A 16,887-nucleotide genomic window follows, 5' to 3' on the forward strand; every position below is an offset into this window, starting at 1 on the left:
AGCCCTGCCTGGGAGTGGGGTTGCAGAGGAGCGGCTGGAGGCTGGCTGGAAGCTCAGCTGCCTCTGCCCGAGGTGTGTACGCACCCAAGAAAGCTTTTTGGAAAAGCTCCTCTTAAAGCCCCTTTGTGTGTTTATCTGCCTTCTGGCTACCTGAGGAGCAGCATGTGAGAATCCCAAATCAAGGCGTATCATACCCTTTTTCCCTTCAGTCCCCCCCAGGTAAGGTGGCAGCTGCAGTGATGGCTGCCATCGATGCTGGGTACCGCCACTTTGACTGTGCCTATGTGTACCAGAATGAGAAGGAAGTTGGGGAGGGGATCCAGCAGAAAATCAAGGAAGGCGTTGTGAAACGAGAGGACCTCTTCGTTGTCAGTAAGGTAAAAATCAGATGGTCTTGGATCATAGACAGACCAGCTTTACCTGTGATATTGCTACAGTAGGAAACTAAAGTAGTTTTATGGTGTAGCACTGGAGAAGCTCATAATGTAAATGAGATCACTCCTGATACAACTTTCTTGTTTCATTTCATCAGCACAGTAATAGCGTTTGATTCTTTCCTGTCCACTAATAGTAATTTTTCTTATTGTAACCATTGGATAGGAAGAGTGACTTCCGTGAGCTTTGAGCAGGGAGAAGAATCAGCCGTATTCTAACTGTCTGGTGGCAGCTTTCTTTTCTTCCCTAGTCAATCCAATAACACTGAAGGAAGTCAAGACTCCAATTTCCTCCCCAAAATCTACAGAAAGCTTGAGCACCACAGCCTTGCTGTGGTCTCGCACTCTGGTGAGGAGACCCAGAAGTGCTGGGGGATGGATGAGGAGAGGCCATCTGCAGACCCATTGAGGCAGAAGAAGGGAAGCAGAAAAAGGTAGAGTGGACCACATAGCACCAAGCAAGGTAGAAACCAGAGACGCAGACGTCTGAGATCGCTCGCTGTAAAGGACTGATACAGAGGCAGAACGAGTTTGGTAATGGCACCGCACTGACTGCTAAAGCACAGCAGAGTAGATGAGCCTGGCAGTGGCCGGTGCTTGTTCCAGCAGCCGGGCTTGCAGTCCTGCCGAAGGGGTGTCTCTGCCGTGTGAGGAAGATGAGGTTCTGGGCACCTTGGGACAGTGTAATCTGCTCAGCACATGTCCCAAGGAAGGTGTGGTTGGTGGGTTCTCTTTCTCCTGCTTGTTAAGAAAAACAGGCTATTTAGCTGGATTCTGAAGTTGCTTCGTACCTTGGTAAATGTTGGTGCCAACTGTTTCTTTGTGGCTTTTCTGTATTTTCTTGGCTTTGCCTGTTAACTCAATGCAAGAGTTTTACGCATGTCAGGAATGACAGATATATGTCTTCATTTAAAAGCCCCCTATTGCAAAGGCAGACTCTGTGTAGAAGAGGGTAGCACAAATTATGTCTTAACTAAAGGAACCAGAGGATTTTGTTATGATCCTGCTCAAATACCTGGGCTGCCACTGCACATGCTGCCTTCAGTGTCACAGGCCAGTCCCGTCACAGAGCAAGGCCCATCTGAAGAGCACTAGGATGGCCTCATTCCACATTGTGTTCCAAAGGAAATGGAGCATTTTTGTCCTGTGCAGGAGAGCACCCAGGAGCTTTTAACCCAGGAGGTCACGGTGTGCCTTCTTTTTTTTCTGTAGCTATGGTGCACATTTCATGACAAACCTCTGGTGAAGGGAGCCTGCCAGAAGACTCTTGCTGACCTGAAACTGGATTACCTGGATCTCTACCTTGTGCACTGGCCTTTTGGTTTGAAGGTACAGTAGCAGCAATGCCCTTGGCTTTGTTTCTTGTGACTACAGCTTTTGGGGAGCTATATAGCTTTACAGCCCAACAATTGCCCTGTCTGAGAGAGAATCACGTGTCTGTTGTGTGTACCAGCACTGCTCTGGTGCTCAGCTTTACTCTGGCCATATGAGCCAGGCTCTTGATCTCTGCCTCTGAGACTGTTGCTTGCATACCCCTTTGATCCTGGGAATGATGGTCTGAAAACTAGGGGCAGGTCTCCTAGCTGCAAGCATAAGACAGACTGTGCTCTCTTACAATCAGTGTATGCTCATCTGAAAATTACCCCTTGCGGGAAGAAGGGCTGAACTGCTGCCTGTAAGAAATCTTCCTCTGTGTGTTACAAAATCACAGAGCAAGAGAAGATATTTCTGTTTCCCATTTCTCTCTTTAATCATCAAGTCCTTAATACAGTACAGATTAAGCTGACCTTGCCTGCCGGAGCCTTAGTATTGTTCCACTGAGACAGGAATTCAAAAGGTGAAACTTGTTGGGGCCCTAAATTCTTTCACAGATTAGCGAAGGAGTTGATGCCTCAGTTTGACTATTTCTAGTCTTAGCCTTTGTGTCCTACTACAGTCTGATCAGTTTCCATCCTACCTGTTGCTTTTGAGATGCTCATCTTTATTTCATACTCTATTTTAGCTTTATGTTAACAAAGCCATGAAAATGAAACTGTCTCATGGTTACAGCAGCAAAGAGCTGTTAAATGCAGTTCAGTCTTGGTGTCTTTTCATAACTTGTACGCAAAGGCTCTTCTAATTTCCTAGAATTAGCAGCTTTACGCTGAGCTTTGTCATGGAAGAACTGTCACTGTACATAATACCTCTTTTGAGCAGATCTGATGTTGTGTAGACCAAAGCTGTGTGCTCCTAGTACCTAACAAGGTCCCCTTACACCCTCCTGGAAGAAGAACAAAAACAGTTCTTCTGAAGCAGACACAAAAGAACAAAACATGAAGTGAACATGTATGAGACTGGAGGCTATAGTTCTGAGTCGTTTGTGTCCCTGTAGGTGTCTGGGTAAGTCATCACTTTGAGGGGTCCAGCAGAAAAACCTGTCTTTATGGGAATGGTCACTGGCAAAAATGCCTTAAATTGCTCCCACTCCTCAGGAAGAAATGACTGAATGTAGACAAAAATTAGTGTTCTTGCCTGCACCAGAAGTTTAAGCTATTGTGGTTGTGAGCTCTCATGGTATTAAGCAAACTTCTCAACAGATTTTCAAGCATTTTCTTTGTCACTGACAGGCAGGAGAGGAGCTGTTTCCCACAGATGGCAAAGGCATGTCTATACCCAGCAACACAGATATTCTGCATACGTGGGAGGTAAGTTCAGCCACAGTGGAAGGGTCATGTCTTCTGTCCTCAGCAGTGGTGTTAGCTTCAGCAGTCACAGAACGGCTCATGCATATATGCAGAATTAGTTAGAAAGAATTCACAAAAGTATGTGGTAGCTTTTGAAAATGTGCATGCTTAGACACGCTATTATTCCTATTCACTGTGGATTAGTATCTCAAGTTACTGAGCTGCACAATCACTTTCAGTGGAGCTGCAGACCAGACTGAGGCTAGAAAAAGTTATTTACTTGACTGTAACTATATGATTTTTCTTCAGCATAGTTCTCATGCAGTTCTTGAACTGCTCAGACAGATTTTGCAGAAAGACACTTGGGTTATGATCCTGCCATCCTCCTAGGACACAGCCCTCCAGTGCTGTGACAACAGTAGAGTTAGAGTCTTCTTTTCCTTGTGTAATTCGGTGAATTTCACAGTCTCAGAAATATTTTGGGCAGAAGATATGGCATAGATACTACCAGTACCCACTTTTCCCCTTGAGAATCAAAAACCCAGCAAGTCCAAACAGTTGTTTTGTGCTTTCCATGAAGGGAAACAAGCCACATCAGGAAGAATGTATTCAGGTCACATCTTGTACACTGGATGTTGACTTTGCTCCACTTTGTGTTAGGCCATGGAAGAGCTAGTGGATGCTGGTCTGGTAAAAGCCATTGGAATCTCCAACTTTAACCGTGAGCAGACCGAAAGAATCTTGAACAAGCCGGGACTGAAGCACAAGCCTGCAAATAACCAGGTAAACTGCTAAGTGACTGCAGGTGAATAGTTTTCAGGGATTATGAAGATCTGATTACAGTTGAATGAGGAGACAGAAAAAGGGAGAACAAAGTAGGCACAGCATGTACTCTAAATCCCACTCTGTGGATACTTCTTGGTACAAAAAAGACCAGTATATTTCCTTTTTGTCTCACCTTGTTGAACCACTTTTTGCATATTCTGGAGTGCTTTTCTATGAAGCATTCTCTCTGGAGGGATAAATAATCTAGACACAAGCTATCATTCTGACTGTAATCATTGACTCTTATAAAGCCTCTCAGAACAAAATCCAAAAAGCACATAAGGACTCAACACAAAAGTTGTGCCCTATAGAATTATAGTTTTGTATTGTCACACAGACCACATGTAGGGTAGGATGAAGGCAGCCTGTTAGTAGGAAATCAGGATTCAGAAAAAAAAAAACAACTCTGGAGCATGGGAACACTACAGTAGTTCTACAACTGTCTGTCTCTGCTCCTGTGTTGGCAGATTGAGTGTCATCCATACCTCACCCAGGAGAAGCTTATCAACTATTGCCAATCCAAAGGGATCACTGTGACAGCATACTGTCCCCTTGGACGCCCTGACAGGTAATTTCCAAGTGGGTTAGTATGGTCTAAATTTGAAACATTCAGACTAACTGAATGAGTAATTGTGCAGGTGTATATATATATTATTATTTTTAAAAATTACTCATGCTAGGTAGAATCTTTCTGGAGTGATTCTTTGCTGTTTCTTCCTTTTCTTCATCTGTGTAGGGCTAAGCCAGAGGAGCCTTGTCTTCTGGATGACCCCAAGATCAAAGAGATTGCAGCCAAGCACAACAAAACCCCAGCGCAGGTGGGTAGGTGCCAAACAGTGGGTACTCCTTCCAGTAACACAGCCATTAAGGAAACTATGTCTGAAGAGAGGGTACAACCTTTATCAGTGTTCCCTGTGAATTGTGGTGCCCTTTTGTGGCATTAACAAGCAATGTGGGTTGCCTACACTGTGGCCTACAATATATGCTGCTACTATTTCTTTGGCCCTCAGACAGAAAAGGATTCTTGACCCATCTTCACAGATGTCACTTCCCCTCTAAAGTCCTGCAGAGAACGAAAGCCTTGCATGGACTGCTAAAAGCCCAGGTGGGAAGAAAAGGAGTTAACTGTCCCAAACTGGATAGGAAAGGAGGCCTTCCATGTGGGCTCTTCCATCATTGCTCTCCCGGAAGTGCTACCTAGGCCACAGCAACAGGAAGGATTTGAAATGCAGCTCTGCAGAAATGGGTATAGCTTAGGGAAAACAGCTGTTGGAACAGGCTCTGCTTCCTCCAGAGCAGGAGCCATCCTTTCTCTGACTCAGTTATCTGTTCCTGCAGGTTCTCCTTCGCTTCCAGATCCAGAGAAATGTGATTGCGATTCCCAAGTCTGTCACACCACAGCGCATTGTGGAGAACTCCAAGGTGAATGATTACGAGTGAGCTGGGTGCTGCCCTTCGAGGATGGCATGCCTTCTCCCTGCAGAGCAAGCAGTGATCCTTTCTCACCCTTCCCAAGTCCTTGTCAGGCAAGAGGATGGGGTTTTTCTCTCTGTCTGGAAATTAGGGCTACATTAGGACTGGAGAAAAGATAGACAGAGCTCTTGGAAACAATATGTTGATAACTGTATCAGGCACCTTATACAGTGTCTCCTTGTGGATGAAGTGGTGGGCAGGGCTTGCCTGGAGCCCAAGTGCAGTAACATTCCTCAAAATATGGAGTAAGCAATGTGAGGGGAAGAGTCCTGGTGTCAATAAACCACATCGCTCCTCTGACTGTTAAGTCAGGGTTTTTTTCCTGGTATGGGACATGAAGATTTCAGAAGTAACATAGCTGGATTTATTGAAATATGAAAGTCTTCCAGATGTTTCTTTGGAATTGGAGAAAATGCATCTTCCACAAATAGAGGCATTCTGAAACACTAAGGTGCTCACCAAACATCTTGGAACAGCTGGCACATGTAACTACAACTGGCAATCTCTTCTGTTTGTTTCTTCCCTCTGCCAGTAGAGTCTTGAAAATCCAAAGATACTTCTTTTTCCTTTCCCTGTCTCATGAAGCCATCATTTCTAGCCTGCAGCCTTTCTGATGTGAACTTGTTTATTAATCTTGTGAATCTTGCTTCTGATTTGATTTGTTCAAAGAGGTGATTTCCAGCTGTTTCTCTTTTAGGTGTTTGACTTTGAATTGACTAAAGAGGAGATGGCAGCCCTTCTCAGCTTAAACAGAAACTGGAGGATCTGTGAAATGATCACGTAAGTGACAGCTTGTTTCCTTCAAAGTCTTAATTTTCAATAATCTTTATTCTGATCTCACAGGTACTGGCATAGCTGTTTAAATTGGGTATATTTTGAAATCTGAAATCATTTGGGGGAGGAAGTAGCTGTTATTTAACATCTTAGTGGAGTTATATTTTCACTTGATTGACTAAAGGATGAGTATAAGTCATACTATGTGTTCACTGTGAATCCTTTATCCAGGAAACTGTGCCTGGAATTCCAAAGCAGGGTTCTAGTTGATAACTTTGGCTATGTCCATATTGGAGAAATGAGCATTAGGCAGTTTTAAATTTATGGGTGTTTTGGTTTTTTTTCTGTGAGTTATAAAGTGATGTCAGCTCTTCCGTACGTGGTTGGGGGAGGGAAAGACCATCTGAAGTGCAGGATGAAGAATGACTACTTGCAGATGTGCACCTTGGAAGCCTCTAGCAAGACAAGCAAGTCTTGGCTGAAAGGCCACAGAAACTGCTGTTTTCTCCGACAGCAGCTGAATTCTTTATCTACAAAGTAACCTGGTCTGACCACTGTTCAGTGCCTGAATAACAGTAAAAGACTTGAACTTGTTGGTCATGTATGCCATTTCTATACTAATAGGTCTCTTAAATTCATTCTGCAGTTACACAGTTCAGAGCCTCCCTTGAAGACTCCTCTATACACCCAGTGTAGTTCTACATAGCATTTATTTCAGCCTTGAGAGTAATCTTTCATATTTGATTTCCTCCAGGTGCAAAAATCACAAGGAGTACCCTTTCAATGCAGAATACTGAAGACAGTTTTATCCTGCCTTCCTGCAGGCCTCTGGGGTCTATTGAGCATCTACCATTGCCTAGAGTTGTCCGCTATATAGCTTGCACACTGTACGTCTCCTGCCAGCAAAGGCATAGTATATGTATTCAGTGACTTTGTTTGGGTTTTTCTTCTTTGGTAGAAGGAAATAGTAAAATTGTTCTGAAGAACAAAATGTGGGATATAATAATTGTCTACTCACTAGATGAATGTCTCTGCATGGCTGAAATAGCAAAGCAGAAAACACAAAGAATGAACTAGCAACTGATTCTTTTTTTATCTTCTGTCTTGCATCAACACCACTTAAGGCTGCAGGGTAAGGATATGTGAGCACAGAAGAAAAATCCTGAAAGAATGAACTACATAATCACTGCCTGAAGATAAAAGACAACAATTAACTTCTAGAGCACAGCCCAAAGCTTTCTGGGAAAGAAGAATAAATGGGAGAAATGTCCAGACCTGCACATGTATACCAACTCATACTGGGCCTTATTTCAGTTGAACTCTTTTACAGGCTAAAACTGGATAGAAATTAGTGTTCAATTTTATTCTTATCCAAATAAAAAATGTTTAGATTACTGCTGGTTTTGAAGTTCTGTTCTAATGTGAAAAATTGATAAACCAAGCCACTGGCATCAACAGTGTCAATGGAAACCATTATCCATATTCCATTTTAAATGATGTCACAGGAGCATCAAGATCTTGTCTTGATCAAAAGTTGAATTACTTGGTGCAGTAAGCTTTGGTTGACAGAGCAATGCTGACAAGAACAGCCAAGTATGACAGGCCTTAGTACGGACTGTGGATCAACAAGCAACAGGAGACCAACACCTGAAACTGCTGGATAGCTGTACAGTGGTATCACTGTGGACTGATTTGGTTGGTAACCTGTGCTGACATCTGGCTGTTAAAAGCCCAGAGTAACAGATACTGGGAGGAGAGGGGAGACTGCATTAAGCAGGTGCCTGGTACTGCATAGAAGCAGAGGGTGCAAGGTGGAACTGTTAATACTGAGCTGCTGCCCCAGAGCCTGACACTGGAGGAAGTGTTATGTTCCCTCCAGGCTATGCTGTGCTGAGTCAGTGGAATGGTCACTGGGACAGGTTTCTCTTAACTGTAACTGTATGTATGAGTAAAGCTTTCCCCTGACAAAGCCTGTCCTTCATGGTGGAGGATGCAGGTGAGCCTTGCTGGGCAGTGCTAGGATTGCTAGGAGGTGTTGCAACAGCATGGTACTTCAGGGGACTGTTAAGTGCAATGTGCCTTGGGCTGGTGGACATAGGGCATCTGCAGTACAACTACTGCATTCTGGTCTATAACATCCACACCAGATCAAGCTGTAGGGTCTGAGAAAAGCATATGAAATTTGAGTTGTATCTTGAGCAAGAAGGTGGTTTTGGAAACTTGCTTGAGAACTAGACAACAGAAACCTGCTTTTGTAAAGGTTAATAGTATTAGGACACGATGCTGACTGACTGTTTGTGCCATACTAACTTCTATTACAATTTGGTGTGCAACAAGTGAATACACTTCTACAAGCTTGAGGTACTTGCATTGTACATTACTAGTTTGTAAGTATGAGTGCATGTATGAAAGATACTTGACAGATGACAGAAAGGCTGAGAGGTTGAATGGCACAGGAGCATCAAGATCTTGCCTCGATCAGGAGTAGAATAACTGCATATAATGAACCATGGCTGACCAGCCAGTGCAAACAAGAATTGCGTAAGCAGTTTTGGTATATACACCTGGAAACTATATGGTAATAGTGTAGACTGATCTGGCTGCCAGCCTGTGCTAGCATCTAGCTTTAAAAACCCACAATAAAACAGACTATGGGGAAACATCACTCCACAGGTATCCAAAATGATGTGGAGACAAGGTGTAATGGTAGGTGTTCGTGCTGAGCCACTGCCCAGAGCCTGACACTAAGACAGGTCAGAGTGTTGCATTTCCCCCAGGTGAGACCACACTGACTCGCTGGTATAGTAGATGAGGGACAGAATGTTATGTCTTGTGAGTACTTCCAGGTATTGTTCTTCTATCACTTTCACATCCATAGCTTACATGTACCAAGACTCCTGTGCCTCTGTAACACTCTTCCTGACAGGCTATTCCTCCATTAGTCCACTTGGTGAATTCAGCTTAGCAGTGTCACGTTACCTGGTGCTCCCTTACCCCGTGACAAATGCAAAAAGAACTTAGTCTTTTTATGTGATTAAAAAGAAAGAAGCTTTTGTTTTCAAATGAAGTGTGAAGAAGACTTGCATTTTTGGCTTCAGTGTTATGGTTCTGGGAGAGACAGGACAATGAACCTCAGATACATTACAACTTTAGGTGGTGTTAGTACTTGTTCTCACTCATTCCAACAGGAAAAAAACACAATGTGCAAATGTTTGTCTCGGTACACTGATAATTTGAGATGACATAAGATATTCTAAAATATATGTATATAAGTCCCTAGAATTTATCTAATATTAAAAAAAAATATGGTTGAAATTAAGTCTTATTCCCTTGAGGTGCAAAACTCACAAGGAGTACCCTTCTAATGCAGAATACTGAAGATGGTCATATCTGCCCTCCTCCAGAGCTTGGTCTGATATTCTTCCTATCAATTTATCTAGCTTTCTTATTACATCCTTCCACCTGCAGCCAATGAAGTCACAGGATATGTATTCAGTGATTATTTTGTTGTTGTTGTTTCTTTTTTGAAAGAAGGATACAGTAAAATTATTCTAAAGAATAAAATGTGAGCTTTCATAATTCTCTGCCAAAATGCGGAATTAAGGAGAAAACAGAGAGAGACTTTGAACTACACATTCACATTTATACTTTATCTTGCATCAACACAACAGGCTAAGGAGGATATCCAGCAGTTCTGAGCACTGGAGAAAAATCTCTGAGAAATGTGAACTAAAGACTATCTTCCTTAGGATGAGTGAGACAACCAGGAGTTTCACCATGCCAGAACTAACTGAGAAAGGGTTTGTGTGGTTTGGGGTTTTGTGTTTTTTTTTTTTAATATTTATCCCTTTCTTAAAAAAAGAAAAAAAATCCACATGCAGAAAACATACAGGTGCATGCTCGGCAGTATTTTTATACAAGCTTTCTCCTATGTGTCAGAATACAACAGCGTGGTGGATTTTGGATACAACACAATTTCAACATGTGCTTCAAATTATTGCTAGTTGTAAAATTCTATCCTTATATGGAAAATTGTTAACAAGCAAAAAAAAAAAACCCAAACCCCAAACAAAAAACTCAGAACTTGCACCTGCCATTTCATTCAAGTGCCTATATTTGAGAAAACTGATCTTTAAATGCAGCAATGAAATAAAAGATTCCTGCCTGACCAAAAAGATCTTTTGCTTTGAAAGTGTGAGTGTTTATGCTCCTGTGTAGACATTATAGTTAGAAGTGAGACAGGATGCTGGACCCCCAATACTATTTGACTTTAGGAACTGAGTTTGTTCTTTACTAGCTCTGTTGAGTTTGATATGCTGCTTTTTGCAGATAAAACTGTTAAATTTTTCTCAGACTAAAACTTCCAAAAGACGGTAATATACAACCCCCTGGGACAGAAACAAAATGTGGCAGAGGAATGCAGTACAAGTATTTTTAGTGCTTCTGTACAGAACTAATAGATGTTAACCTACTGCAGCCAAACAAAAGAAATGAGAATTTACTTGCTGTTCTGTTTTTAAGATATGCTTTGTATTTCAGATGCACTCTGCACAGCTGTCCTTGGCCTTTTCTCCGAAGTCACAGGCAGCTGCTGAAGTGTCTCTACTGGGGAATCATCTCCTCTAACTTTAGGTACCCACCTGAGGGCCAACTTCTAAGCTCCCATCACTGCCAAGGGAGATTTGGGCTGAACAAGACAGCAGCCTTCAGCATGATCCATTACACCCATGGTGGGAGCTGCCCTTGGTTCAGACCTGACTTGCTCTGTTTAGGTTCTCTAGACTTCATGCACCCTCTCCCCTGGGAACAAAGGTGAAGTATGCACGGGTCGCCCGCACTCACCTGCACCTTGGGGACACGAATCCTCCCTGGGACAGCAAAGCCACTCGGCACTTTCCCCTGCGGGCACCAGAGGGCAGCCAGCCCTCAGAGGAGACCCGCCTTGCCCCCTCCTCGCTGGCCACCACCCCCCAGCAGTGCTGGGGGGCATTTCAGACGCCACAAGACTTGGGTGTCTGCCTCCTCGCAGGGGAGGCTCAGCCCCTCGGCGCTGCGCCCGAACTGCCGGCCTCCCCGCCGGCCCTGCCTCGACGGCCAATTCCCTGGCAGCACCAAATGCTCTGAGCCCAGGGCACCCAGCCCAGGACAGGTGCTCAGGTACGATGGCCCATCTGGTTCCAACCACCTCCTCCAGCAGCCCCCTTCAGCCCAGCAACCCCCTCCCACCACTGCCCTGGCCCCACAGCCCCAGGGCTGCAGCTGGGGGTCCCAAGCCCTCCCACAGCACTGCAGTATCAGGGGCTTGCTCACCCCCATGGGGGAGCGGCTGGGTCTGAGCCCACCAACCCCTTTGGCCTCTCCGCCTCTGGCAGATCCCAGTCCCAGAAGGCATGGTGCAGAGACACAAGTCCCAGTGACAGCAGAGCTGGACACCCGAGTTCCCCACATACGCCTACACGCACAGACACCCACTCTGGAGCATATCTGGCACAGGGGACATGCAGAGTAGGTCTCAAGGAACTGATCCCCAAACCTCCTTTCCACCTGATGCCCAAATTCAAGCCATCAAAACAATCAAGGCTCCTTTAACAACACCACCAAGTGAGATGAGGAAGTATTTGCTTTTGTGGCTGTGTCACCTTTCTGTTTCCTCCTACTGGGCAGGTGACCAAACACATAATCATAAAGTTGCACACTGGGTTTCATGGAAAAATAGTAAAAACTCTGTTCAAGAAAAGAGGCACCTTAGGACCTTCTTCCCAAAATTTCCACTTTCAATTCATCAACACGTAATCCAAGAACATTTGTTTTGCAGCTTCCTGAAGGAAGCAACCCATAAAACCCTCAGCAATCCCCAGGCTGAGGTGAAACAGCTCTGCTGAGACCAAATACCCATTTTTATTGAATAGTAAAGGTACAATGTTTGCTGTGGTGCAGGGAGAGCCAAAGGTTTAGACCGCTGTCTTTTCAGTGGTATGCCTTCTCCAGCATAGGTCACCCAGTGGCCACAGTGCCTTCAGGGGTTTCCTTGCTCCAGCATGGCTCATCCACCAGCTGCAGTCCCCTCAGAAGTAAGCCCTTTCAGCATGGATCTCTTTCAAATTGTGCACCTGTATTTCCAACAGTGTGTCTAAGCCAGGGCACCGTGGGTTTAAATTTTGGTATGACATAGTGTTTACATTGGTGTTGGAGGTAACTGGTTCTGGCTGACACTGAGCAGTTCATGGTCTCCACACAGGTCACCACTGCCATCCCCTGCAATTTGTGTCCTTTACATTCCACCCTTCACCTTATTGAAAAATATATTAAGAATTGTTTCACCCTTATATAAACTGTACCTTTAACATCATCACAATCTTAATGTATATTCATTATAAACTCCATCCCTTGTCCCAGCAGACCAGACTAGTGTAGTTAACATCTCACCAATGTGAACGTAACACACATCACAAACCCACCCCTCCCCTAGCAGATAAAATTATCAGGATCAACAACAACTCCAACAATCTTAACATATACTTTCCAACCCCTTCTAAAACTTTTTCCAAGGTCAACCATACTACTGGACTCCCAGCATTATCCTTGGCCATGCCACTAATCTCCTGCCTGTCTTCTGGCATGCTCCCTCCAGTACAATACATTTAAGTCACTCCTTGACGCGCCACCAGCTTATCAGGTGATACCAGAGGGGCAGTAGTTACTGTGCTCAGACCTTGGAGCTTTCAGGCCATGGCATCAGTGATCTCCACTTTTTCAAGGTCCCTTCCTCCTTGCCTGTAAACACAATCCAGCAGTCCAAGCAATGGCAGATTACCTGCTTCTTCCCAGTCCCTCTGTGGGTGTGTCTCATCTGTGGGTTCAGCAGGATCGGGCCATTGCTCCACACAGCCCTTCACTAGCAGATCCTAAAACCTTCCTCTCTTGTGCAGGGCAGTGCTTGCAAGTAGCATAGAGCTCAAACACCCCAGAACTCTGCTCTTCCACGACAAAAGCTGTATCCCATTTGCTCTGGCTTCCCAGCACCACCACAGCCACTGCAGGGACACCAGTTGCTGCAAGTGTTCAGCATTTCTGTAGTTTAATTCTGAACAAAGGACTGTCAAGAGAGCGCTCACACTCTGGGGAGCAGCACTCCCATCTCCACAGATCTACTTAACCTTGCAACTCAGGCTGCCTGAAAGGGCTTTGTTTTTACTTTGCCATCAGTTCTCTGTTTCCCCTCAGAGGTGCCAGGGTCCCCCTCTGAGGTAATCACTTTAAGATAACTTGCTGCTCCTGCAACTGCAGCTTGGCCTACCTGGCACGCAGCTTTCCATCTGGCCAATTCAGCGCTATTGCTCACTTCTGACCAAGGGCCTCTCCTTTGCCCCGAGCACTTGTTAATGCACATTACTCCAACAAAAATCATCAGCCTGACTCCCCCGTTCTGCTAAGCAGTCCTGGTCTCTCTGAAGCCCCATTTGCAGCACATGGCAAGCCCCAGCACACAGCCACATCACAGCAGCATGCCTTTCTCCCCATGTTTCACAGCCAGCACCTCTGCAGCTCCCCGACCTGTGCATTTGGAACCTACATGTGGAGACAGCACTACACCAGGCCACTGGGGTACGGGCTTGGATGAAGCACCTGTCTATCTCTTCCCAATCACATTCCCACCCAGCAATAGTCTCCCCAGGTCTCTCCTTTCTGCAGCTGCTCGTACACTGTCTGCACTCACCCCTGGACACACACTGGCTGTGCCACTTCCACCACCACGTATTCCCAGGACCAGGATCATGGCTTCTTCCAGAGTTCTTCTCATTGCTCCAGTTCCAGGCCGTGACAGGGCTGGGTGTCACACGCATTCTCCAACAGCTACCGTCCCAGGCAAAACAGTCTCATCTCAGGGCAATCTAAGCTGATTTATCGCCAGTTAAGACAGACTTCATTTCACCAATTCAGGTACTGAGGGGGCAAAAAAGAACACAGAAGAACAAAACAGTAAACACCTTTCTCCACCTTCCCCAGCCTCTAAGCCAAACACCAATGCCCTCTGTCCCCCTCTCCGCTTCCCCCATTTTCACCACAGATTACACCCAGTCCGTCCCAATGCCCCCCCTGAGGTGAGGGTGGCTCGGAGGGTGGGGCTGGATGCCTGATGCTTCCCTTTACCGCTCAGTGCTGCCTGTCGTGCCTTGGTGCTGCCGGGTGGGCAGGCTGCTGTCCCCAGGGTTGCCGCTGCCCGGCGGGGGTGGCCCAGGCCACAGGCCCCTCAGCAGCCAGCCCCTTCGGGGTGAGGTGCTGCCTTCCTTCTCCCCTAGCTGGGGGACTGGGGGGGGGGGCCACGCGGGCTCTTCCCATCACCCCAGGTGGCAGCACCAGTTTCAGAGCCGGCCAGAAGCGGTTCTGACCGGCCTGGGGCAGTTGGCAGTTTCCTCCTGCCCAGGTCTCCCCCCCCCGCAGGGCTAAACCTGCCCTTCCCACCCAGTAACTGCCACAGGCGGCGGGAGCGCTTCCTCAGCGCTTGGCTGTGCCTGGGGTGTGGTTTTGAAGCAGAGGGGATTAACGGACAAATACTAGTGTGGAAAAAAAAAGCCTCATCAACTCTGAGAAGATGGGAGATCCACCAAGATACGCTCCTGGCTTGATTTGAGCTCGGAGCGAAAAAGAGGCCGAGGTCTTCTACAGTCAGCTTCAGCCAAGACCCTCAGGTCTGCTTGCTGGCACCCAGAGGGTGAACTGGAGCACCCCACCGAGCAAGATAAACCTCCCCTTTTAAAGGCTATAAGCAAGGCAGAAGGTCCCGCTCCCCTTCACAGGGATTCAAGCTTGAAACCCGCACGCCCTCACCTCAGAACACTGGTTTAAGCTATGCCTGTGTCTGTCAGTAGCCCTAAAGCTGCAGACCCCCACGGCTCTCCCCCTTACGAATAGAGATGACCACACCTTGCAACTCTGTCACCTCCTCAAAAAAAAAAAAAAAAAAAAAAAGCCTTTGTGCTTTTTCAGCAGGCCACAGGGTCTCTGCCGGTAAAGACTGCCTCCACAAGGACATACCCACTTCCATTATTCTGGGCCCTGTTCTTCTCAGGTACCAAACACTGCTGGTCTCCAAAGTCACAATTTGTGGTGAAATTACAGTTACTAAATGCGACGTCAGCAAACCAAAGAACTCATGACACTACGCATCCTGTTTCAGGGCAAAACCTCTCATGTGGATCAAGAACAAAAAAGAAAAAGAACAACCATCCTCCTCCCCTGCGCAGTTCCTCGTTGCCAGCACTCACTGTAAAGAAACAGCTGGCCATGTTATCAAGGACACAGCGCACAAGATTTACTGGGCTAGCTGTCACCTGGTGACACACACAGTATTTCTTCCCCCAAGGCCCTGCCACCATGTGATGGCCCCCGCCAGGCCTTGGGGAGAGGTAAACAGCAGAAAGCTGACCTGCCTTACAGCCGTGAGGGGAAAGTCTTCCACTCGCGAGAGCAAACAGCAAAAACAAAATACAGAACTTCTCCCTGAAGCCTCTTGTGACAGGATGGAGACATCTCTCTGACTAGAAACCGCCAGGGAAAACTGAACCCAAAAGAGATAAGCACTGAGTTATATAACGTTTTCATGATCCAAGTGAAAGCACATGTGAAAACACATTGCATCCTGCCGGGGATGGCTGATGGCGCTGACACAAAACAGGAGGAACATTAAAGAGGAAAACCAATTATCTTGCCTGCCCTTAGTTAAATGGAGCAAAAAATACCAGGCTGTAGAGAGCAGGGGCCTTTGCCGTGGGAGAGGCACCCAGAGCAAACACTCACACCTGAAGAAACTCTCCATATCTGAGGAAGCAGCAAAGCCTCCCGGGCAAGTCTGGTTTTTTCCACTGCGCTGCAACCTCTTCAGCAGAACAGCATACGCTTGTCTGCAAAAATTTCAAACCCAGTTTCTGATGTGAGATTACTGGCTACCTACCATGTATGATTACAATCATGCATTTTATTCTGAAATGCCCTCAGCACCTCCCTAAAGAGAGAGGGACAATTTGATCGTTATGTCACTCATTAAAAAGTCACTGTTTCTCTTCTGCAACATTCAAAACACTTAAAAAAAACCTCTCCCAACATGCAAAATAAAGTTCTGTTTTTAAACTGACTTTATCCAAACATACTCCTAAGCCACAGCTCACTCTCCCTTGAAGTGAAAGCTGCATTTGTCCCATCTGGAGCAGGAAACAGGTTCTCCCCACTCTCACAAGCCAGCCACGCCGAGGTTTCTCTAGCCGTCTCGCTGTATCAGCACAGCAGGGTCAGAAGGCCCCAGCAAGGGGGACCAGCCCAGGCCACCATCCCCGTCGTGGGGACGTGCTGCTCCAGCAAGGGGCTCAGCCCTCCAGCCTGAGGCACGCAACCCGCAAACAGCTCTCAGGGCGCAGGGAGACGCCTCTGTCTCACGTCCCCTCCTCTGTCACCCCCATCCCGGCGACGGCTGAGGTGTGACATCCAGGGACCGAGGTGCTGCGGGAGGGCTACCAGCCGGGGAGCCCTACTGAACGCCCTTCCCGTCAAGTTAGCGCAGCCCCGGTTTAAGCACCTCCTGACACAACCCGGCCGGCTGCGTGGCGCTCACCCCGGCGCCGGGGGTCGCAGGCGCGGCCTCCGTCGGCCCTCAGCCGCCGCCCCGGACCCCCGCCGTGGGCCGCAGAGGGCCCGGGCCCCACAGCGGCGGACCGGGAGACAGC

The 16,887-nt window shown here is 46.6% G+C and overlaps 1 protein-coding gene across 4 annotated transcripts in view; it reads left to right on the plus strand.

Moving 5' to 3' along the window:
* Nucleotides 1–7,563, plus strand: part of LOC104830916 (aldose reductase-like) — a 7,808-nt gene extending 245 nt beyond the window's left edge. Inside the window, exons 2-10 of one of the 4 annotated variants that reach the window (XM_010566133.1) lie at nucleotides 210–377; nucleotides 1,647–1,763; nucleotides 3,041–3,118; nucleotides 3,758–3,880; nucleotides 4,390–4,490; nucleotides 4,659–4,740; nucleotides 5,261–5,344; nucleotides 6,093–6,175; nucleotides 6,924–7,563. In XM_010566133.1, the coding sequence (XP_010564435.1) occupies nucleotides 210–377; nucleotides 1,647–1,763; nucleotides 3,041–3,118; nucleotides 3,758–3,880; nucleotides 4,390–4,490; nucleotides 4,659–4,740; nucleotides 5,261–5,344; nucleotides 6,093–6,175; nucleotides 6,924–6,966 (879 nt within the window). In that variant the 3' untranslated portion in view covers nucleotides 6,967–7,563. Of the gene's footprint in view, nucleotides 1–209; nucleotides 378–1,646; nucleotides 1,764–3,040; nucleotides 3,119–3,757; nucleotides 3,881–4,389; nucleotides 4,491–4,658; nucleotides 4,741–4,936; nucleotides 5,169–5,260; nucleotides 5,345–6,092; nucleotides 6,176–6,923 lie in introns of those variants that run through there. The other 3 variants (XM_010566134.1, XM_010566135.1, XR_774265.1) reach the window with 3 other exon arrangements.
* The last annotated feature ends 9,324 nt before the right edge of the window (nucleotides 7,564–16,887 follow it).

The sequence above is a fragment of the Haliaeetus leucocephalus genome, unplaced genomic scaffold (genome assembly GCF_000737465.1).
Source record: "Haliaeetus leucocephalus isolate CR32 unplaced genomic scaffold, Haliaeetus_leucocephalus-4.0 Scaffold206, whole genome shotgun sequence".
NCBI classification, from domain to species: domain Eukaryota; kingdom Metazoa; phylum Chordata; class Aves; order Accipitriformes; family Accipitridae; genus Haliaeetus; species Haliaeetus leucocephalus.